This window comes from Ctenocephalides felis, unplaced genomic scaffold, assembly GCF_003426905.1.
Source record: "Ctenocephalides felis isolate EL2017-DRISC unplaced genomic scaffold, ASM342690v1 CF-g0.4_SCAFFOLD_03572, whole genome shotgun sequence".
Lineage (NCBI taxonomy): Eukaryota > Metazoa > Arthropoda > Insecta > Siphonaptera > Pulicidae > Ctenocephalides > Ctenocephalides felis.
This window is the reverse complement of record NW_020539726.1, coordinates 36,045,995-36,065,215: the sequence shown is the minus strand read 5'-3', so window position 1 is coordinate 36,065,215 and position 19,221 is coordinate 36,045,995. Positions and strand designations below refer to the sequence as shown.

Below are 19,221 nucleotides of genomic sequence, written 5' to 3'. Positions count from 1 at the left end.
CTACCATCTAATGCACTTAGATTTTTTCTTGCCCTTTTTCTTATCCTTGGCTTTATTTTCTTTCTTGAAATGTGAAAAGTCTATCTATTTGCTGTACGATCAGGCGTATTTTACAAAAAAACAAGTAAAGGGGAATGTTCGATAACAGAATCATCGATAATGCATAGTGTTTGCTTTGTTTATATGTGAAATACGCCCAAATGTGATCGCACAACAAATAAATAGACGTATTGCCACATAAATTATATAAATTATTATTATTATTATTATTATTTATTATTTATTACAGCGATTTACAATCACAATTCCAACAATTTCGTACGCGTCGACGTCGACAATTTGCACACAAACAAAGTATTTGTGTAATAATGTGCCAATTGTAATAAAAATATAAGTTTGATTTAAATATTATATATTTTCACCGACTTGTTAATTTTATTAATTTCAAGGGGCACAACTAGTGTGAAATTTTCAAAATCGAATTTTTAATTTTTCTATATTTCAATAGGTTATACCTTTAAAAATAACACACCAAAATTTTAAATCGATATCTTAAATAGTTTTTAAGTTATAGCCATTCAAAGAGAATATATATAGTATATAGTATAACGATCATTTAACCTTTAAACGCGTTTTCCTCGAAACAGCATTTTCCCAATTTGCTGCAGCGATTACTCAAAAACAAATGATCCGATCACTAACAATTTTTTTTTACATGTTCTATATATAGTTCTCCGTAAAATGTATTATCGATTTTTTGATTGGATCAAAAATCGAATTTTGGCAGTCCAAAAACGACCAAAATTTTGGGTAAAATTCGACTATTTTTTAAAAAACGCCGTCATTTTGTCAATTTTTGATTTTTTTTCTTTATCGTAGTTCATTTTACAGACAATATTATCTAGTTTAACGAGATTTTTTTTTTTAAATCTCATCCACGTAGAAGGACGGAATCACTGCAGCAGTGAAAGGCATTTTTTTGTCGCGCCGTTGGAGATCGACGATAACTTAAAAAATATTTAATTTTTTTCTTCAAAAATTTTACTATGTATTCTTAAAACATGTATAAATATACTCCTAAAATTTTGAAATGATTGATAAAGTAGTTTTTTTAATATAAATTCCCAAAAATCACCCTTTTTAGGCGATTTCACTAGTTGTGCCTCTTAAGCGTGCAGTGGACCTTGTTTAACCCGAAAATCTTACATCTAAAGCACTTACATTTTTTCTTGCCCTTTTTCTTATCCTTGGCTTTATTTTCTTTCTGGGCGCCTTTTTTTGCTTCTTGCAAACGCTTTTTTTCTTGAGCCTCCTCCAAAGCTTTTTGTTTCTGCTCGTTTATTAAAGTTTGTAAATATGCTTGTCTTTGCATGTAAACTAACTGTTCTTCCATATCGCATCTTTGCTCCATTTCTGTAAAATCATAAAAATAGAAATATAAATACATAGAGTAAAATAAAATAAAAAACGCTATATTATACTTGTTTCTTGGTACTAAAAACTGTGAACATGCCTCTCTATTTGCTGTGCGTTCAGGCGTATTTTACATATAAACAAAGCAAGGGAGAATGTTTTAATAAATGCATTTTGTGTAACACATTTATAAAATATGGTTTTATATATAAAATGCGCCTGATCGTACAGCAAATAGATAAACATTTTCACAATTTTTAGTACCAAGAAAGAAATATTGCCATAACAACGCTATGTTATAGTGAATTTTACCGCAGATTTGGCCCAATTTTTTTAAATTGTTTGCATAATAACCATTATGCTATTTTATTATTAATTTAAAGGTCACGTGATTATTAAACATTTTTGTTTCTATGTCAGTCACATGTGTCTGACGCTGATAAACTCTACATGAGTCTTGACTAACACAAATAATAAAATTTAAATATTTAGCGTAATTATTTAACACAATTATCACTATGTCAGTCATATGTATCTGACGCTTAAAAGTTCTACATACCACAAATCTACGATAAAATTTAAATATCACGTGACTATTTAATACGTTGCTTCCTATGTCAGTCATACGTGTCAGATATATTTAACAAAATTTAAATGTCATGTGACTATTTAACACGTCAGTTATATGTGTCTGATGCTAATAAATTTTACATAACCCTTGTCAGATATATATGATAAAATTTAACTATCACGTGACAATTTAATATGTTTGTCACCATGTCAGTCACATTCATCTGACACTAATAATTTCTAAATTAATCTCGCCAAACATATATGACAAATCTCAAATGCAACGTGACTATTTAGACGTTAATTGCTATGTCAGTCACATAGGTCTGACGCTAATAAATTCTACATATGCCTTGTCAGAATTTAAATGTCACGTGACTACTTCACACATTAATTTCTATGTCAGTCACAATGTGCAGAGGCTAATAAATGTCACGTGACTATTTAACACGTTTATTACCATGTCAGTCATATGTGTGTGACGCTAATAAGTTTTGCATGAGCTTTATCGAACTGTATGACAAAATTTAAATATCACGTGACTATTTAATACTAACACTTTAGAGGCTAACAAGTTCTATGTGAGCATTGTCAGACATAAAAGACAAATCTTAAAAGTCACGTGACTTTTTACCACTTTGATTGCTATGTCAGTCACATGTCTCTGACACTAATAAATTGTACATGAATTTTATAAGACACATATGACAAAGTTTAAATGTCACGTGACTATTTAACATGTTTGTTGCTATGTCAGTCACATATATCTGACGATAATAATTTTTAAATGAGTCTTGTCAAACACATATGACAAAATTTAAATGTCACGTGACTATTTAACACGTTTATCATTATGTCAGTCGTGTTTGAGGCTAATAAATTCCACATTGGCCTTGTCAGACATATAAGGAAATATATATGTCATGTGATTATTTAACACTAACACTTATGGCAGAATTTATATGTCACATGACTATTTAACACGTTAATTGATATGACAGTTATATGTGTGACTATTTAACATTTCAATTGCCATGTCAGTCATATGTGTCTGACGCTAAAAAGTTTTACACAAGCTATGTCAAACATATATGACCAAGTTTAAACGTCACGAGACTATTTAACACGTTGATTGCCATGTCAGTCATATATGTCTGACACACGCAAATTGAAGTATTTTCAATAATTTTGGTAAAACAATTTAATTTCTTTGTTACATCAAGTGTACTTATTAAATTTATAACTAAATTATCCAATAAAGTTGTCAAGGACCGTATGGAAATTTTTCTGATACTCTCGTGGCAATCAACGTGTTAATTAGGAAATTAAGTTTTATTATGATATTGACTGACCTTTTAACTCTTGCCGAAGTATACCACATCTTCTATTGCGATCGTTGTAAATTTTGTTGAAATTAATTTCGTACATAATATTATCCAAACGAAAATCGGCTTCTGCGATTTTTCTGGTGTAAGCCATGACTTCGCCTTCCAATTTAGTTATCAGTCTTGGGTCAGTGCTTCAGAAAAAAAAAAAATAATTTAAATCATTAGTTATATGTAGATAGTTTTTTCGACGTCGAAAAATATTTAAACAAATTAGCATTAAAAGTGAAAAATTCTTTATTAAATATACGTTTCGACACCTGATGTGTGTCATCATTCAGAAAATCTAGAATATAATCTACAATGGTATAAATATTAAAACATTAAAATTAGTTAAAAAAATATACGTTTTAAACTTTAATAAGAAAAATCAGCACGTAATTATTATTTTTTAAATTATTCTTAATAAAATTATTAATAAACTAATAACTATCATGTGAACGTTGAGCAGAATTGAGGAAAACCTCTGCAAATCGTCTAAGGTCATTTTTTTCTCTAAAAAGAACAATAGGTCGCAAAGTGTTAAATGTATGGTTTAAATTAAACATATGTTCTGAAAGCATGGTTTTAAATTGATTCGGATATCTAGATAAAAATAAAGAATAAAGTAGTTTAAAACGTCGAAAAATATTTGAAATATTTAACAGTCCAAGAGTTAAAAGTGAAAATTATCAAGTATACGTTTCGACACTTGATGTCTGTCATCATTCAGAAAATATAAAATATAATAAACAAAGAGTATAAATATTTGAAAAATTAATTAAATATTATATGGGAACAAAATTTTAAGACACTAATAATAGTTTCAGAAAAATGTTTTGAACTTAAAATTGAGTAGAAAAAATTAACACATAACTGAAAATTTTAAATTATTCTTAATAAAACTAATAATTAACTAATAACTATTGAAGAATTAAGAAACTATTAAGAATTAAGAAAAGAATCGTCTAATGTCATTTTTTTTGTCAATAGGTTGTAAAGTGTTGAAGATGTAGTTTAAATTAAATATATGTTCTGAGAGCATTGTTTTGAATTGTTTTGGATATCTAGATAAAAATAAAAAATAAAGTAGTTTAAAACGGCAAAAAATATTTGAAATAATTAGCAGCCCAAGAGATAAAAGTAAAAAATTCTTTAATAATTAAACGTTTCGACACTTGATGTGTGTCATCATTCTAAGAAAATCTAGAATATTATCTACAATGGGTATAAATATTAAGACACTAAAATTAGTTTAAAAAAATATACTTTACAAACTTTAATAAGAAAAATCAGCACGTAAATACTTTTTTAAATTATTCTTAATAAAATTAATAATCAACTGGTAACCATCATGTAAACATTGAGCAGAATTGAGGAAAACCTCTGGAAATCGTCTAAATCTAAATTGTCTTCACAATTTTTTGCTCCAAACAGAACAATAGGTCACAAAGTGTTAAAAGTATGGTTTAAATTAATCATATGTTCTCACAGCATTGTTTTGAATTGATTTAGATATCTAGATAAGAATAAAGAATAAAGTAGTTGTAAAGTGTTAAATTAAAATTGAATGTGTGTTCTGACAGCATCGTTTTGAATTGATTTGGATTTCTAGAATCATAAATATGTTAATTTACTCTGCTTCGAGATACGAGTGATTCGAGATACGAGCGTGGGTGCGTAATAAAATCGTAAAATAAATTTTGAAGTACAAATATATAAAATATTATTTTTATACTTTAGTGACATATTTCTTCAGGCGGCGTTCATAAGTAACGTGATCGATTTTTTGAGGGTTTTTTAAAAAGAAACTTTTTTGATTCTCTAAAAATTGTTCATAAATACTTTACTTTTTTGCCTTTTTTGTCTTTTGCTGGGTCATATATTATTATTATTATTATTATTATTATTATTATTATTGTATGTTATTCATACCTTCTTTCTGGCACTTGAAGCTCAGGAACAATATTCAAGATTTGTTGTGTGAATGGGTTGACAATAGTTCTTTTGTCCGAATCCAACTAAAAATCAAAAAAAAACTTTGAAATCAATATTTTAATTTTGTTGCAATACATTTTTTAAAATTATCTTAATATGTTACTTTTCATTTGTTATCTTATTATTTGCTTACAATGTTAATTGTTACAAAATGCTAATTTTATTATGTCGCGTTTGTAGATTTTTTCTTAAAACTCACTTTTATATTTAAGAGACCGTTATATTCTTGGATAAGCTTATCTTATTATTATAGTACTTAGTAAGAGTAAGAAATAATAATAATAAATAATAATTTTAAACTTACATTACTAAATGCATCATAGGCAGAACTGGTGTAAGGTGGAGATACTGAAAATATAAACAAAAGTAATATTAAAAAAATAAACAAAAATGACAACAAAAATATAAAAATATTTCTAAATAATTTTTTTAGTACTTACGATTTGCATCTTCACCAAAAACCATAAAGTCTGCATAAGAAATTTCGCCAGGTAAGCAGTAAGGCATGTTCCATCTGTTGCATTCGTAAAAATGTCGCCTTTAACAAAAAAAATTAGAAAAAAATTAATGATAATACAATCATAACTCTGTTGGTTAAAATATTAAGTTATCTAAAACCCCTAAATAATTTGTACTTATTACAGGAACAAAAAATATCGTTTCTCAACTCTTTTATATGAAAAATAAACTAAGGCGTTCCTCAGGGAAGCATCTTTGGTCCCACTTGTTCTAAAAATTAAACTTTGTATGGTTAAAATTTTAAGTTATCCAAAACTCCATAATGATTTGTATTTATCACTGAACATACAGGCACCAAAAATATCGTTTCTGAACTCTTTTATATGAAAAATAAACTAAGGCGTTCCCTCGGGGAAGCATCTTTAGTGCTACTTGTTCTAAAGGCATTTTATTTAACTGGAAAAAATAATGTGTGCGTATGTGAGAAAGAGTGTGTATATATGTGCAAATTTCACGATTTATGGAGCATGGATCAAACGTTTAGAATGATTAATAAAACATTCGATTCCTATTGATAAGGAGACGTGCTGATTAGTTTTTGAGAAATGCAAGTCCGGACGTTTGGCAAGAAGTGTATAAAATATAAATTCATTTTTTGAGGTGTTTGTATTTGAATTTGCACTTATTACTGAACAGACATGCACAAAAAATATTGTATTACGACTCTTTTATATGAAAAATAAACTAAGGCGTTCCTCAGGGCAGCATCTTTAGTCCTACTTATTCTAAAAGCATTTTAGTCAAGCACAAATGTCCAAGCACAACTGGAATAAATAATATAAATGTGTAAAAGAGAGTGTGTATATATGTGCGAATTTTACGATTTCTGGAGCATGGATCAAACGATTAGAATGATTCATAAAACATTCGATTCCTATTAATGAGAACACGTGCTGATTAGACGCTTGACAAAAAATGTATAAAGTGGAAAATTATTTTTTGAGACATGTGTATTTGAATTTGTATTTATTACTGAACACACATGTACAAAAAATATCGTATCTCAACACTTTTCTATGAAAAATAAACTAAGGCGTTCCTCAGGGAAGCATCTTTAGTCCTACATGCTTTAAAGGCATTTTATTTAAGCACAAATGTCCAAAATTAATTTGTAAACAATCAATTATAAACAACTTGTCAGCATTCTCTGCTAAAATGTAATTATTTTTATAGATTGCAGAATAAAAATAAAAAATGTCCAAAACTGTAAGAGAGAGTGTATATATGTGCGGTTACAATCTTTCGTTCACGATTTTGGGAGCATGTATCAAACAATTGGAATGATTCATAAAACATTCGATTTCTATTGTTAAGGAGACATGCTGATTAGTTTTTAGAATAACAAGTGCAGACGATTGGCAAAAAGTGTATAAGATAAAAAATCATTTTTTGTGATATTTGTATTTTAATGTGTACTTATTACAGGCACAAAATATATCGTATCTCAACTCTTATATGTAAATAAACTAAGGCGTTCCTCAGGAAAACATCTTTAGTCCTACTTGTTCTAAAAGCATTTTATTTAAGCACAAATGTCCAAAACTTGAAAAAATAATGTGTGTGTGTAAGAAAAAGTGTGTATATATGTGCGGTCACAATCTTTCGTTCGTCATTCCGGGAGCATGAATCAAACGATTAGAATGATTTAAAAAACATTCGATGCCTTTTGATAAAGAGACGTGCTGATTAGTTTTTGAGAAATGCAAGTCCGGACGTTTGGCAAAAAGTGTATGAGATAAAAAATAATTTTTTGTGATATTTATATTTGAATTTCTACTTATTACATGCACAAAATATATCGTATCACGACTCTTTTCTATGAAAAATGAACTAAGGCGTTCCTCAAGGAAACATCTCAAGTCCCACTAGTTCTAAAAGCATTTTATTTAAACACAAATGCCCAAATGTAAGAGAGAGTTTGTATATATGTGCAAATTTCACGATTTATGGAGCATGGATCGAACAATTAGAATGATTCATAAAACATTCGATTCCTATTGATAAGGAGACGTCCTGATTAGTTTTTGAGAAATGCAAGTCCGGACGTTTGGCCAAAAAGTGTATAAAATAGAAATTCATTTTTTGAGATTATTTTATTTTATTACTGAACAGACAGAGACAAAAAATATTGTTTCTCAGCTCTTATATGAAAAATAAACTAAGGCGTTCCTCAGGGAAGCATCTTTAGTCCTACTTGTTCTTATTATTGTGGTTTGCATTTTATTTAGGAGGACATTAATCACGTGATCAACTTTTTAACTACTTCTAGACTTCCTCCTTGCCCTTTGGTAATATTTGGCGATATTTAAAACTGCCCTCCCCTCCTCGTCAAAAGTAATTTTTTTTAATTTTATTTGAAAATGATTAATAGTCATGCCCTCAAGCACAAATATCTAAACATTTCTAGACCTAAAAATTTCGTGAATAATAGCCTTGATTATTAAAAATAAATTATAACAAAAAAAAAACAAATATCTAAAGCTGGCAAAAACAAGTTACAGCTTGAAAAAAAACTTCAAAACTAACTGATGAGTTAGACTTCCATTATTTTTATTAAATTTGAACTAGATTCTCATAAGATTTTCAAAGAGTTTTCATTAGATTCTAATTAGGTTTTTGTTAGACTTGTTAGATTCTCTCTGAATTCTTACTAGATTCTGAGGGCAATTGTGCCTCATAAAATAGCATTGTCATCTTATGGTATTTCTCTAAGGTTCAAGTCCTAAATGCTAATTACAACGACAAACCGATCATGTCATATTTGAAGTATTATTTTAATTACATTATTATTTTCTAGCTGTAAACATCTCGAATAAATTTCCAATTCATCCACCAATACACTTGGTGACTTGCTGAATAAACCAAGTGAATTACAGTATCTACTGACCATTACCCAATAAAAAATATATATTTTTTATATATTCACCTAAGTTCTTCTCCCCTTTGCAACCTGCCAGGTTCCTTCTCTTCCCAACCACGTTTCATATCCAAAATTCGTTCAATTTCCGTACGATCTTCTTCAACAACAATAGACGTACTGGTTTCTTCGGAAAACACACGGAGTTCCCACCAAGGCGAACTGTTGGCCGAATTTGATTCTTCGGGTTCTTGTTTGGAATTTTCTGACTAGAAAAAAAAAATAAAAAAGAAACATTAGCCATTAATTTTATCTGATTTTATCTAAACTCACTTGCCAGAGAACTGTAATTACTGGCAATGGTCAGACGATTAATATTAATGCAAGTTTGAGCATAACATGGCTGGACAAAATTGTTTGTCACATTTTTTCTTATGTAAGGTAAACGTACCATATTACGGGATGTTAAGGAACGTTTGACTTTAAAGGCGAATTTTACAAAAAATAGAAAAATGGACGAACTAAATCTGTTATATTTTATTAATTAGACTTTTAAGATTATTATAAAACAAGATTTTTCGTCGTAGGACGTCATTTATAGAAATAATCGGCATTTTGGTAAACCACGCGTTTGTCCCTAATTCCGTGATGAAAATCGGCTCGTGAATATATTGCCGGGAGTAATTTTGTATGTTATTCCGTGATAGCGCTCGAAGCATACATTTTTGATCGTATTGCCTTGATAAATATAGGTGAAGGGTTATAAAAAGTATGGTTAATTATGAAATGATACTTTGATATAATTTTAAACATTTATTTAGTTTTATAAAAGTCATAAAATTATAAGAAGGTGAAAAACTTCTAAAATAAAAATAAAATAAAAGCTGGTATTATTATAGTAATAGCAGTATAATAATCATTATCAATACTGTTTCGGTAAATCAAATAAATGAAACAATAAAGGAATAATTTTTAACGGCTATTAAACAAAAATATAACCTTAAGATAAACAAGCAGAAAGTTCTTTAAGTCATTTAAATCGGATACTTAGTTCTCTCAAAAACTGCCATTTTTTTAACATTTAGCTTTGTATTTCCGGAACCGCTGGGCCTACCTTTGCCAAAAACTAACCAGCACATCTCCCAATCAATAGGAATCGAATGTTTTTTAAACCATTCAAATCGGTTGATCCATTCCCTCAAAAACTCGCTTTCTATTTTCTGCACTCTTTGCTCCATATCTCCGTAACGGCTGGACCTGCCTTTGCCAAAAACTAATCAGCACATCTCCCTATCAATAGGAATCGAATGTTTTTTAAACCATTCAAATCGGATGATCCGTGCGCCCGAAAACGTGGACGAAAAAAAGCGGACATACAAAACACACACACACGCACACACATCCATTTTTTCTGAAGTATGCCAAAATGTTCAGAAACCTTCAAAACGTCGAGAAATGTAAAAATTTTTGATTTCGATTTTTAGACGATTACTATAACTTACCCTACGGGAAGTTAAAAATATAAAATTTAAACTCAAAATAAAAAAAATAAACTTGAAATAAAAGTTATAATTCTGTCAACAAACGTAAATCTTTAAAGACTTTAAAATAATCTTTAAAGACTTCCAAGTTAACAATAACTACTACCTTAAATTAGGTTTGATTGGGAATTTTGTATGTTTTAGAAGCTTTAAAATACATTTAATATAATATGGCAAATTTCTTTTAAAGCCTTTTTCAGGGTTTTGGGTGAATATTTAATTGGAGCCATCGTTCTTTGAAAAACTGAAAGACCGATTTAAAATCATACCCAAATAAATTTACTGATATTGAATATAACTTTAATAATATTTAATAAATTGTATTAGACTATTAGAAAGTTACTGCATTGAAGAGCAGCCTCGACAACTTATTTTCGAGTAATTGCAATTCATATTAATTTAATAACTTACGATGTATGTTCGTTTTAATAATATGCAGGTTATATAATGGTTTCTTCCAAAAGCTTAATCGGATTAAAACTATCGTGTTTACAAGAATGACCTTTTCAAAAGCTTTTTACGGCTTTAAAAACTAATATTTAAATTCGAAAATCGTACTATTTTATTAGGACTCAAATTATAATTGATGTGCTATTGAATAAAATTATTATTTATTGGCCGTTTTCTTATTCTGCGATCAAAATGGAAAACTCCCGTAATAATGTACTATCCCGGAATAGTGCACGTTTACCTTAATGTGAAATGTAATGTTATATATATTTGTAATTCAAATGTCCCGCCTTTACTATTAGTGACGTCGGCAATACTCTTTCCCTACTCAAACCATGAATCCGTCATCTTATATTTATGTTCATATCAAAACTATGTAAAATACCCCTCTCTTGCTGAATCGCAAACTAAGTAACATTTAAAATAAACTGAGTAATTTAAAGAAAGCATTTTTATTATACCATGGCCTTGCCATAACATTTTTCTGTTACGCGGCAGAATCAATTCCTATATCTAGATTATCGACATTGTAAACAAATATTGGTGGAGTTTTGTTTAACTTAGTTTGGTAGCGTCTTGCTGGACCAAAAATTCTTTCCATAATTTATGTTATGAATTAATCAAGTCAAAGCAAAATTTGTATTAATAATATATAGGGTCAAGGGTGGTCGAGAGCCATGCGGTTGTGGTGCAGTCATGTGTATTTCTCTTAAAAATGAAGATTAAATCATTACCTCCATGGAAAAATAATCGTCGTCCACGTTTGACTTCAAATAATTTTTTCTCCTGGTGGATTCTGCAATGGCCCATTCTTCAATTGTTAATGGCCAAGTGTCTTCTAAAATGTTAGCTTCGACGTAACATATTTTTTGCTGGATTGTTAGGTCTTCTGTGCTCTCAAATTGGGTTTCTTCACCTAAAAAAATTACAAGAATATTACGATAACTACACGATCTAGAATTCTGTTATTATAAGATTCTTCCTTGTTTGTTTATATGTAAAATACGCCTGATCGCACAGCAAATAGATAGACTACATCACAGTAACTATTTTATGAGGCAGAATTGCCCGGTAACGCTAACATTTTCACGTTTGTGTCTTTTGGAGGTTAGGTTTTATGTGTGAAACGCTTGATGAACGCCCATAAGTAGAACACTTCTAAAGGCAGTGTTATTTATTTTCAAAACTTATTTACATGCTGTAATTATTTTTATTTTATATACACGCACTTCCCCGTGGACAAGTGGTTAGGGCTATGGGATTCAAAACAGTTTCCGAATCAATACTTATCTCGGACAGCCTGATGTCAAGCAGTAATAATTATTTTTAAAATTTATTTACATGCTGTAATTATTTTTATTTTATATACACGCACTTCCCCGTGGACAAGTGGTTAGAGCTATGGGATTCAAAACACTTTCCGAATCAATACTTGTATCGGACAGCCTGATAACAAGCAGTATTATTTATTTTTAAAATTTATTCACATGCTGTAATTATAATTTTATATGAATGGGTTTGTCCGCGGAAAAGTGGTTAGAGCTATGGGATTCAAAACAGTTTCCGAATCAATACTTGTATCGGACAGCCTGATGTCAAGCAGTAATAATTATTTTTAACATTTATTTACATGCTGTAATTATTTTTATTTCATATGAATGGGTTTGTCCGCGAAAAAGTGGTTAGAGCTACGGGAATTAGAGCAATTTCAAAATGAACACTCGTGTATCAATCAATCAATGTTTCCAGCAAGAAACTAATTTTGAAAATAAAAATCTAATTTTTGATAAGAATGAAAATCTAATTTTTGCTAATGAAGATCTTATAATAACCTAGTACGATTCAAATCAGATTGGTATAAGATTCGTATTAGATTTTTATTAGATTATTACTAGATTTATTAAGAATCTTATAAGAATCTATATCAAATTGAATAGAAATTCAGTCAGAATGTAACGTATTTCCAGCAAAAATCTAATTTTAATGAAAATCTAAGTAATTTTTGATACCGGTAAGAATCAAATTAGATTATGATAAGAATGTAAAAAGAATCTTATAAGAACCTAGTAAGATTCAAAACGGCTTGGTATAAGATTGGTTTTAGATTTTTATTAGATTATTACTAGATTTATTAAGAATCTTATAAAAATCTATATCTAAATTGAATGGAAATTCAGTCAGAATGTAACAAGTTTCCATCTAATTTTAATAAAAATCTAATTTTTGGTAAGAATCAAGTTAGATTGTGGTAAGAATATAATGGAAATCCTATAAAAGCCTAGTGAGTTTCAAAACAGATTATTTTAAGATTCGTGCTAGATTTTTATAAAATTATTACTAGATTTGTATCAGATTGTAATGGGTTTGATATATTTTATCTTATTGTTATTATCTATATTAGATTCTTGTTCGATTTATAAATTTTCTAGATTCATACTATTTTCCCTATAAAATTCTTAGATTTATATTAGGTACTGAATTAATTTTTTTAAGATTCTTATTAGAATATTCTAATTCTTCTAAAAATTTCGCAAGACTTTCAAATTATAAACATTTAGACTATAAAAACCACAACAAAGCGTGTCCGGGTCTGCAAAAATAAAATTGCGACATTTCCACAAATACTTGATTTTTGACACTTTCATTCTACTGGTTTTTATTTACTACAAATTAATAAATGTCGAAAATGAAATAAAATTGACAACTGTCTTTCTACAGCGTTTTGTTCTGTTATTGTTAAAATTAATTGTTATTTCTGTTATCATAAGTTTCTTTCTTGCTTGTTTATATGTAAAATACGCCTGATCGCATTTGGATTATCGACATTGTAAACAAAAAGTGGAGTTTTGTTTAACTTAGATAGACAGAACTGCCTGGTAAATCCTTTGATTGTTCATAATATAGCAAACAAGTATATAGTAAAGATGTAGGTACAAGTATTAAAAAAAAAAAATATTTATATTTTACCATTGCTGGTGCCAAAACCTTCATCATCCTCTTCTTCATTGGAAGGATTTATTGATAGATCAGATTCGCGTTCGTAAGTAAGTTTTGCCAAAGGAATTATAACACTTCCCCTAAAAAAATAAATTTCGTTTTTAATTTTCTAAAATTTATCAAAGTTAATTTTATAAATATATTAAGCAACAAATTTAACCCTTTCCACTCGGTAATTGCGAGATTTATATGTATTTTTCCTCACTCTGGCATCCGAGTGGAAAGGGTTGAAACAAACTCTTTCCACTCGCGAATTGCGAGATTTATATGTATTTTTCCTCACTCCGGCATCCGAGTGAAAAGGGTTGAAACAAGAGAAACAAAAACATCTAGCGTTGGTGAAAAATAGATGTATTGAGGACATTGTTTTTTTTTATTTATTCTTACGTTTGTTTACTACAAATTCTTATTGAATAATTAACTTATAAATTAATTTTAGTATTATTAATAAAATGAAATATATATTTATAAATTTTTAAATGATTACTAGCTACTAGTGTTTGTACATTGATTGGGAAAATAACATTTTCTTTGAGTAAATTTATTAATAATGTTTTTCTTTCGTTTTGGAATTGTTATTCTACAAAATTGCAATATGTGATTGTATTATTTTTATTATCTTTACCTTCCAATCATGGTAGCCAAACAAGTTTCGTTATCGGAATAAAGTGCCAAATTTATTTTAGCATGTTCGTACGAAGTGGCAAAACATATAGAAATATCAATATCACCAATTATTTTGATGAGGCATCTTGCTATCACGTTGTTTGCGTTGGGGACGTATATATTGCGAATCTAAAAAAAATATTTGAGATGTGAAATTTCTAAAAATTACGTAAGAAATCTTATTATAATAAGCTAAAAAATTCTAAGATGCACCTATGAGAAGTTATTGCTGAAGCAAAGTAAAAGAGGTTTATGTTATCAAATGTGGAGTGCCGCAAGGAACCGTTCTAAGGCCATTATTTTATATTTATTATATGTTGATAGTTTTGTCGACGTTGATACATATTTGTAATATTTTTGCAGCCCAAACGTCGAATTAAAACAAAGATTAAATAACAAAATTATTTATTCCATTAAACGTTTCGACACTTGATGTGCGTCATCATTCAGTAATCTAAAAAACATATTACATAATTACAAAGTTGATGATAAACCTACACAACAAAAAAAACTACACTTGCTTTGTAACCTTGATCAGTGTCCACAATGCACCGCTATCAATAACATTAAATATAGGAGGGCAATATGTGCTCCTTCAATTTCTCGTTTGTCAATATAATAGTATATTATTATTTTACACAAATTTTGTGTTCAATCAATTTTACATCACAATTAAATTTTTCTGTTGTTTTTCCTGGTTTGGTATGTATAATTTCCTCCTTTTGATATATTTATATTTATCATCAACTTTGTATTTATGTAATATGTTTTTTAGATTACTGAATGATGACACACATCAAGTGTCGAAACGTTTAATGGAATAAATAATTTTGTTATTTAATCTTTTTTTAATTCGACGATTGGGCTGCAAAAATATTACAAATATTTATTATATGTAAAAAAAAATTGAAATATACTAATTTAATAGATAGAAAGTAATCAACGCGACATTATCAAATTCCATCGAAAAGATTTTAAATTATTAAAAATCGGCTTAGCCGTTTCTTTCATTTGTGGTATCAAACGATTCAGAATGACTTAAAACCTCAATGATAATTTACAGTTTTTGGAAAAAATTGTATCAGCACATACCTACACACACATACATTTTTTCTAAGGTCAACCAAAATGTTTTGCAAATGTTTAAATGCAAAAATTTTCATTTTCGATTTCAAGGAAGTAAAATAAAAATAATTATTATTTACCTTGACGGCTGATAATTTACATGCCCCCAAAATCGAACAAACTGGTTTATTGTTATTACACATATGCAAAGATTTAGTGAATGGTGATCTGTATGCAACTAATTTCCAAGGTAAATCATTTATTGTCTCCGAAGATGAACTCCATCCAAAACCGATTACAGTATATCTAAAAAAAAAACATTTACCATAAAACAAACATTAAACTAGTGGGGTATGGTATCGTGCCTCAAGGCAAATTGCTGGAACTTTCCGTACCGTAACAAAATGTTCGAAAAAATTCAAACGTTTTCAAATATATTATCACAAATACTCTGTAACTTTCATTATTTTTGCTAACTTGTTTAATTTACACCAGAATTGAAAATGTGCTCCCGTATAGACACAGTCTAAACGCATTTGCAAATAATTCTGGGCGACATTTTCACTTATACTGTGCTTAGAGTTGGCGGCATTTTCACATTTTTCAATAGTATTTACACAATTAATATTAATATAGAATTAAAATGACTCTGACTATAATTAAATTTACTATCATAAAACATCCAAAATATTTTTATGTAAGAAAATCATTGTTACAACTGATGGAACTTTTTATATTTTCATTTTGTCTTTAACAATTTTCAAAAAAACACTTTCTCACTTAAAGCTCGCATCTCAAATTTTGCTCGTATGTCGAGTTACCTTTATAATAAATAAAGTAGTATTATAACTTCTCGTAGGGTAAGTTATAGTAATCGCAAAAATATCGAGAATGAAATTTTTTATATATCTTTACGTTTCAGAGGTTTCTGAACATTTAGAAACAATTGATGTGTGTGTGTGTGCGGACACAATTTTTCGTCGACGATTTCGGAAACACGGATCAACCAAATTGAATAATTCAAAAAACATTTGATAAGGAGACGTGCTAAATAGTTTTTGGCAAAAGGCACGTCCAGCCGTTACGGAGAATTGGAGCGCAAATGGTGTAAAAATTGTCATGCTATTTTTGAGAGAACAGATTATCCGATTAGATTAATTCAAAAAACCTTTTGCTTGTGTAGACGGTGTGCACAAAATGCTCTTACAAAAATTTCCGTAATTTTGAGAATTAAAAAAAATTCAAAATGTTAAAAAAAAAATCAAAGTTTAAAAAAATTTAAATTATCAAAATTTTTCATCATGTTCAAAGAAAAAATTAATTTTGAAAAATTTCGAAAAACAACAAGATTAAAAAAAAACGATTTCATACAAAAATTTGAGAATATTTCAAACATTTCAAAAAAAAAAAATCGAATATTTTTAGAAATTTTCGAATTTTCAGAAAATTTTCAAAAATCTATTTTTTTTATAAATCCAAAAGATCTGAAACTTTTAAAAAAACAACAAAATTTTGAAAAAAATTTAAAGTTATCAAAAAATCAAAGTAGAAGAAAAATGAACAAGTTTCTTATAAACATACACATACGCTCATAGCCCAATTTAATAAGCATTTAACAATTCACAGTATGTACTTATAATAAATAATCTATTTGAAATAATTCAAAACCATTATTGATGATTTTCATTCCTCGAATGTTTAATTACGGTACGGGAAGATCCAGCAATTTCTCGGTTTTCGAAAATTGATAGGTAAATTTAAAAAAAATAAACGCTAATTATGAAGGAAATTGAATAGAGACTCAAAAGCGAAAGAAACATAAAGTTATAACATAGGTAAAAGTATACTACTTATAAGTTCTTACTAAAAGTCCGTAATTCCGGTTAAAAAAAATTGATTAAAAACATTATTGTAAAATAAATATTATCATATTATATTAATTTTGGACCAAGAAGAAAATATTTTGACATTTATGAATTTAGTGCATATTGGATATATGAAATTGACATTCACTATTTTTCAATTAAATGCAAATGTAAAAAATCAAATATTTATATAAAAAATTGTATATTTAGATAAATTTACTGCGTTGATTTATACTAAAATCTAATTTATTCATTGTTAAAAAAAAATTTCACTATTTGACATAAACAAAATTAAAATAAACAAAACACTATGATGCGTTGGAATTATTTATCGGAGTGTAAAGAAATTTGTGTAATTAAAATATAATATTATTATTATATTGTCATCGCTAATGCAGGAAATTGTAAGCTCTTAAATGGAATAGTACAATCTGAGGGTATCATTAGAATCTGACAAAAACAAACTAGACAAACTAATTATTATATCATATTATATTTAATTTTGACCGAAAAGAAAATATTTTGACAATTATAATTAATTTGAAATAAAATGCAAATGTCAAAAATCAAATCTTAATGTAAAAAAATATTTATTTCCACAATATTCCTGTGTTGATTTAGCCAAACTTATGAATTTAACAATTATATAATTATTCATTGATGACTTAGAATAATTATTAACGTATCAACAAATAAATAATATTTGAAAGAAAATTTTAATGACATATATGACATGACAAAAGTATAATAAACAAAAAACTATGATGCGAGTGAATTAATTTTTGAAGTATGAAATGTCAAATAATTTTAAAAATTATAACAAGTTTTTAACTATTTGTCAAAGAATCAGAGTCCAAATCTATTAAATATTTGATTTTTGGCACTTTTATTAATTTTTTATCAATTTAGGCATATTTTTTATGGCAAAACAACGTTTGCCGGGTTAGCTAGTATATATATATATATATTTATTTATTTATATATATATATATATATATATATATATATATGTACATTATTTTCATATCTCAGACAGACAGAAGTGCCTGGTATGAAAGATTATAAAAACAGTTTTCATATTTTATATATACATATCATTTGACTATAATATCAATTTCATTTGACTTAAAAAAATGTGGTCATCTTACTACTTACCCTTTTGTGTTTTGTGATAACATACAACAGCTTTGAATTTCTTCTCCGGAATCATTATCAAATATTGTGAGCTTTTGTATACTCAACGGACAATACAGTTTTAATTTATATCTTGTCGGTTCTTCAGAATGACAAAATAAAACAGCCTTCATCAGTGCTGTCCAACCATTGGGGCCTATTTCCTTTGTAACACCGGTAAAGGCATCGAATCTAAAAAAAGAGAAATAAACTAGTGGTGTATGGCATCGTGCTTTAAGGCAAATTGCTAGAACTTCCCGTACCGTAATAAAATATTCGAGCAATTTTAAACGATTTCAAATACATTATTACAAATACTGTAACTTTCATTATTTTTGCTATCTTGTTTGTTATATATGAGCAAATCAAATGTAAATCATAAATCATAAATCAATTTATCTCCAGAACATTAACAATCGTCATTTCATTTCGAATTCAATTTCAAAAAAAAAAATAGTTGCCTAATTTGCACAAAATTGAAAAATTGATCCCGTATAGTCACAGTCTAAACGCATTTGCAAATAATTCTGTGCGACATTTTCACTTATAATGTGCTTAGCTTGGCGGCATTTTTACATTTTTCAATAGTTTTCTCACAAAATTCGAAAAGTGCGCCAGTTCATAAACCGTCTAAACGCACTTGGATAAACATATTTGTACCAGAGTGGCGCTCAGACTGTGCTTAGCCTGGGTCATTTTTTGAATTTTTTGAATTTTTAATCCAAAATTACAAAAATATTTTA

General features: G+C 28.3%; 1 protein-coding gene across 1 annotated transcript in view; it reads right to left on the bottom strand.

Moving 5' to 3' along the window:
* LOC113388433 overlaps positions 1 to 19,221 on the bottom strand; it is a 33,183-nt gene continuing 13,962 nt past the window's right edge. Inside the window, exons 8-19 of the mRNA XM_026625810.1 lie at positions 18,461 to 18,670; positions 15,581 to 15,746; positions 14,335 to 14,504; positions 13,680 to 13,789; positions 11,447 to 11,628; positions 8,791 to 8,990; positions 5,786 to 5,883; positions 5,650 to 5,693; positions 5,283 to 5,368; positions 3,336 to 3,502; positions 1,222 to 1,413; positions 1 to 80 (exon numbers count right to left, since the gene is read on the bottom strand). Coding sequence (XP_026481595.1) covers positions 1 to 80; positions 1,222 to 1,413; positions 3,336 to 3,502; positions 5,283 to 5,368; positions 5,650 to 5,693; positions 5,786 to 5,883; positions 8,791 to 8,990; positions 11,447 to 11,628; positions 13,680 to 13,789; positions 14,335 to 14,504; positions 15,581 to 15,746; positions 18,461 to 18,670 — 1,705 coding nt within the window. The remainder of the gene's footprint in view (positions 81 to 1,221; positions 1,414 to 3,335; positions 3,503 to 5,282; positions 5,369 to 5,649; positions 5,694 to 5,785; positions 5,884 to 8,790; positions 8,991 to 11,446; positions 11,629 to 13,679; positions 13,790 to 14,334; positions 14,505 to 15,580; positions 15,747 to 18,460; positions 18,671 to 19,221) is intronic.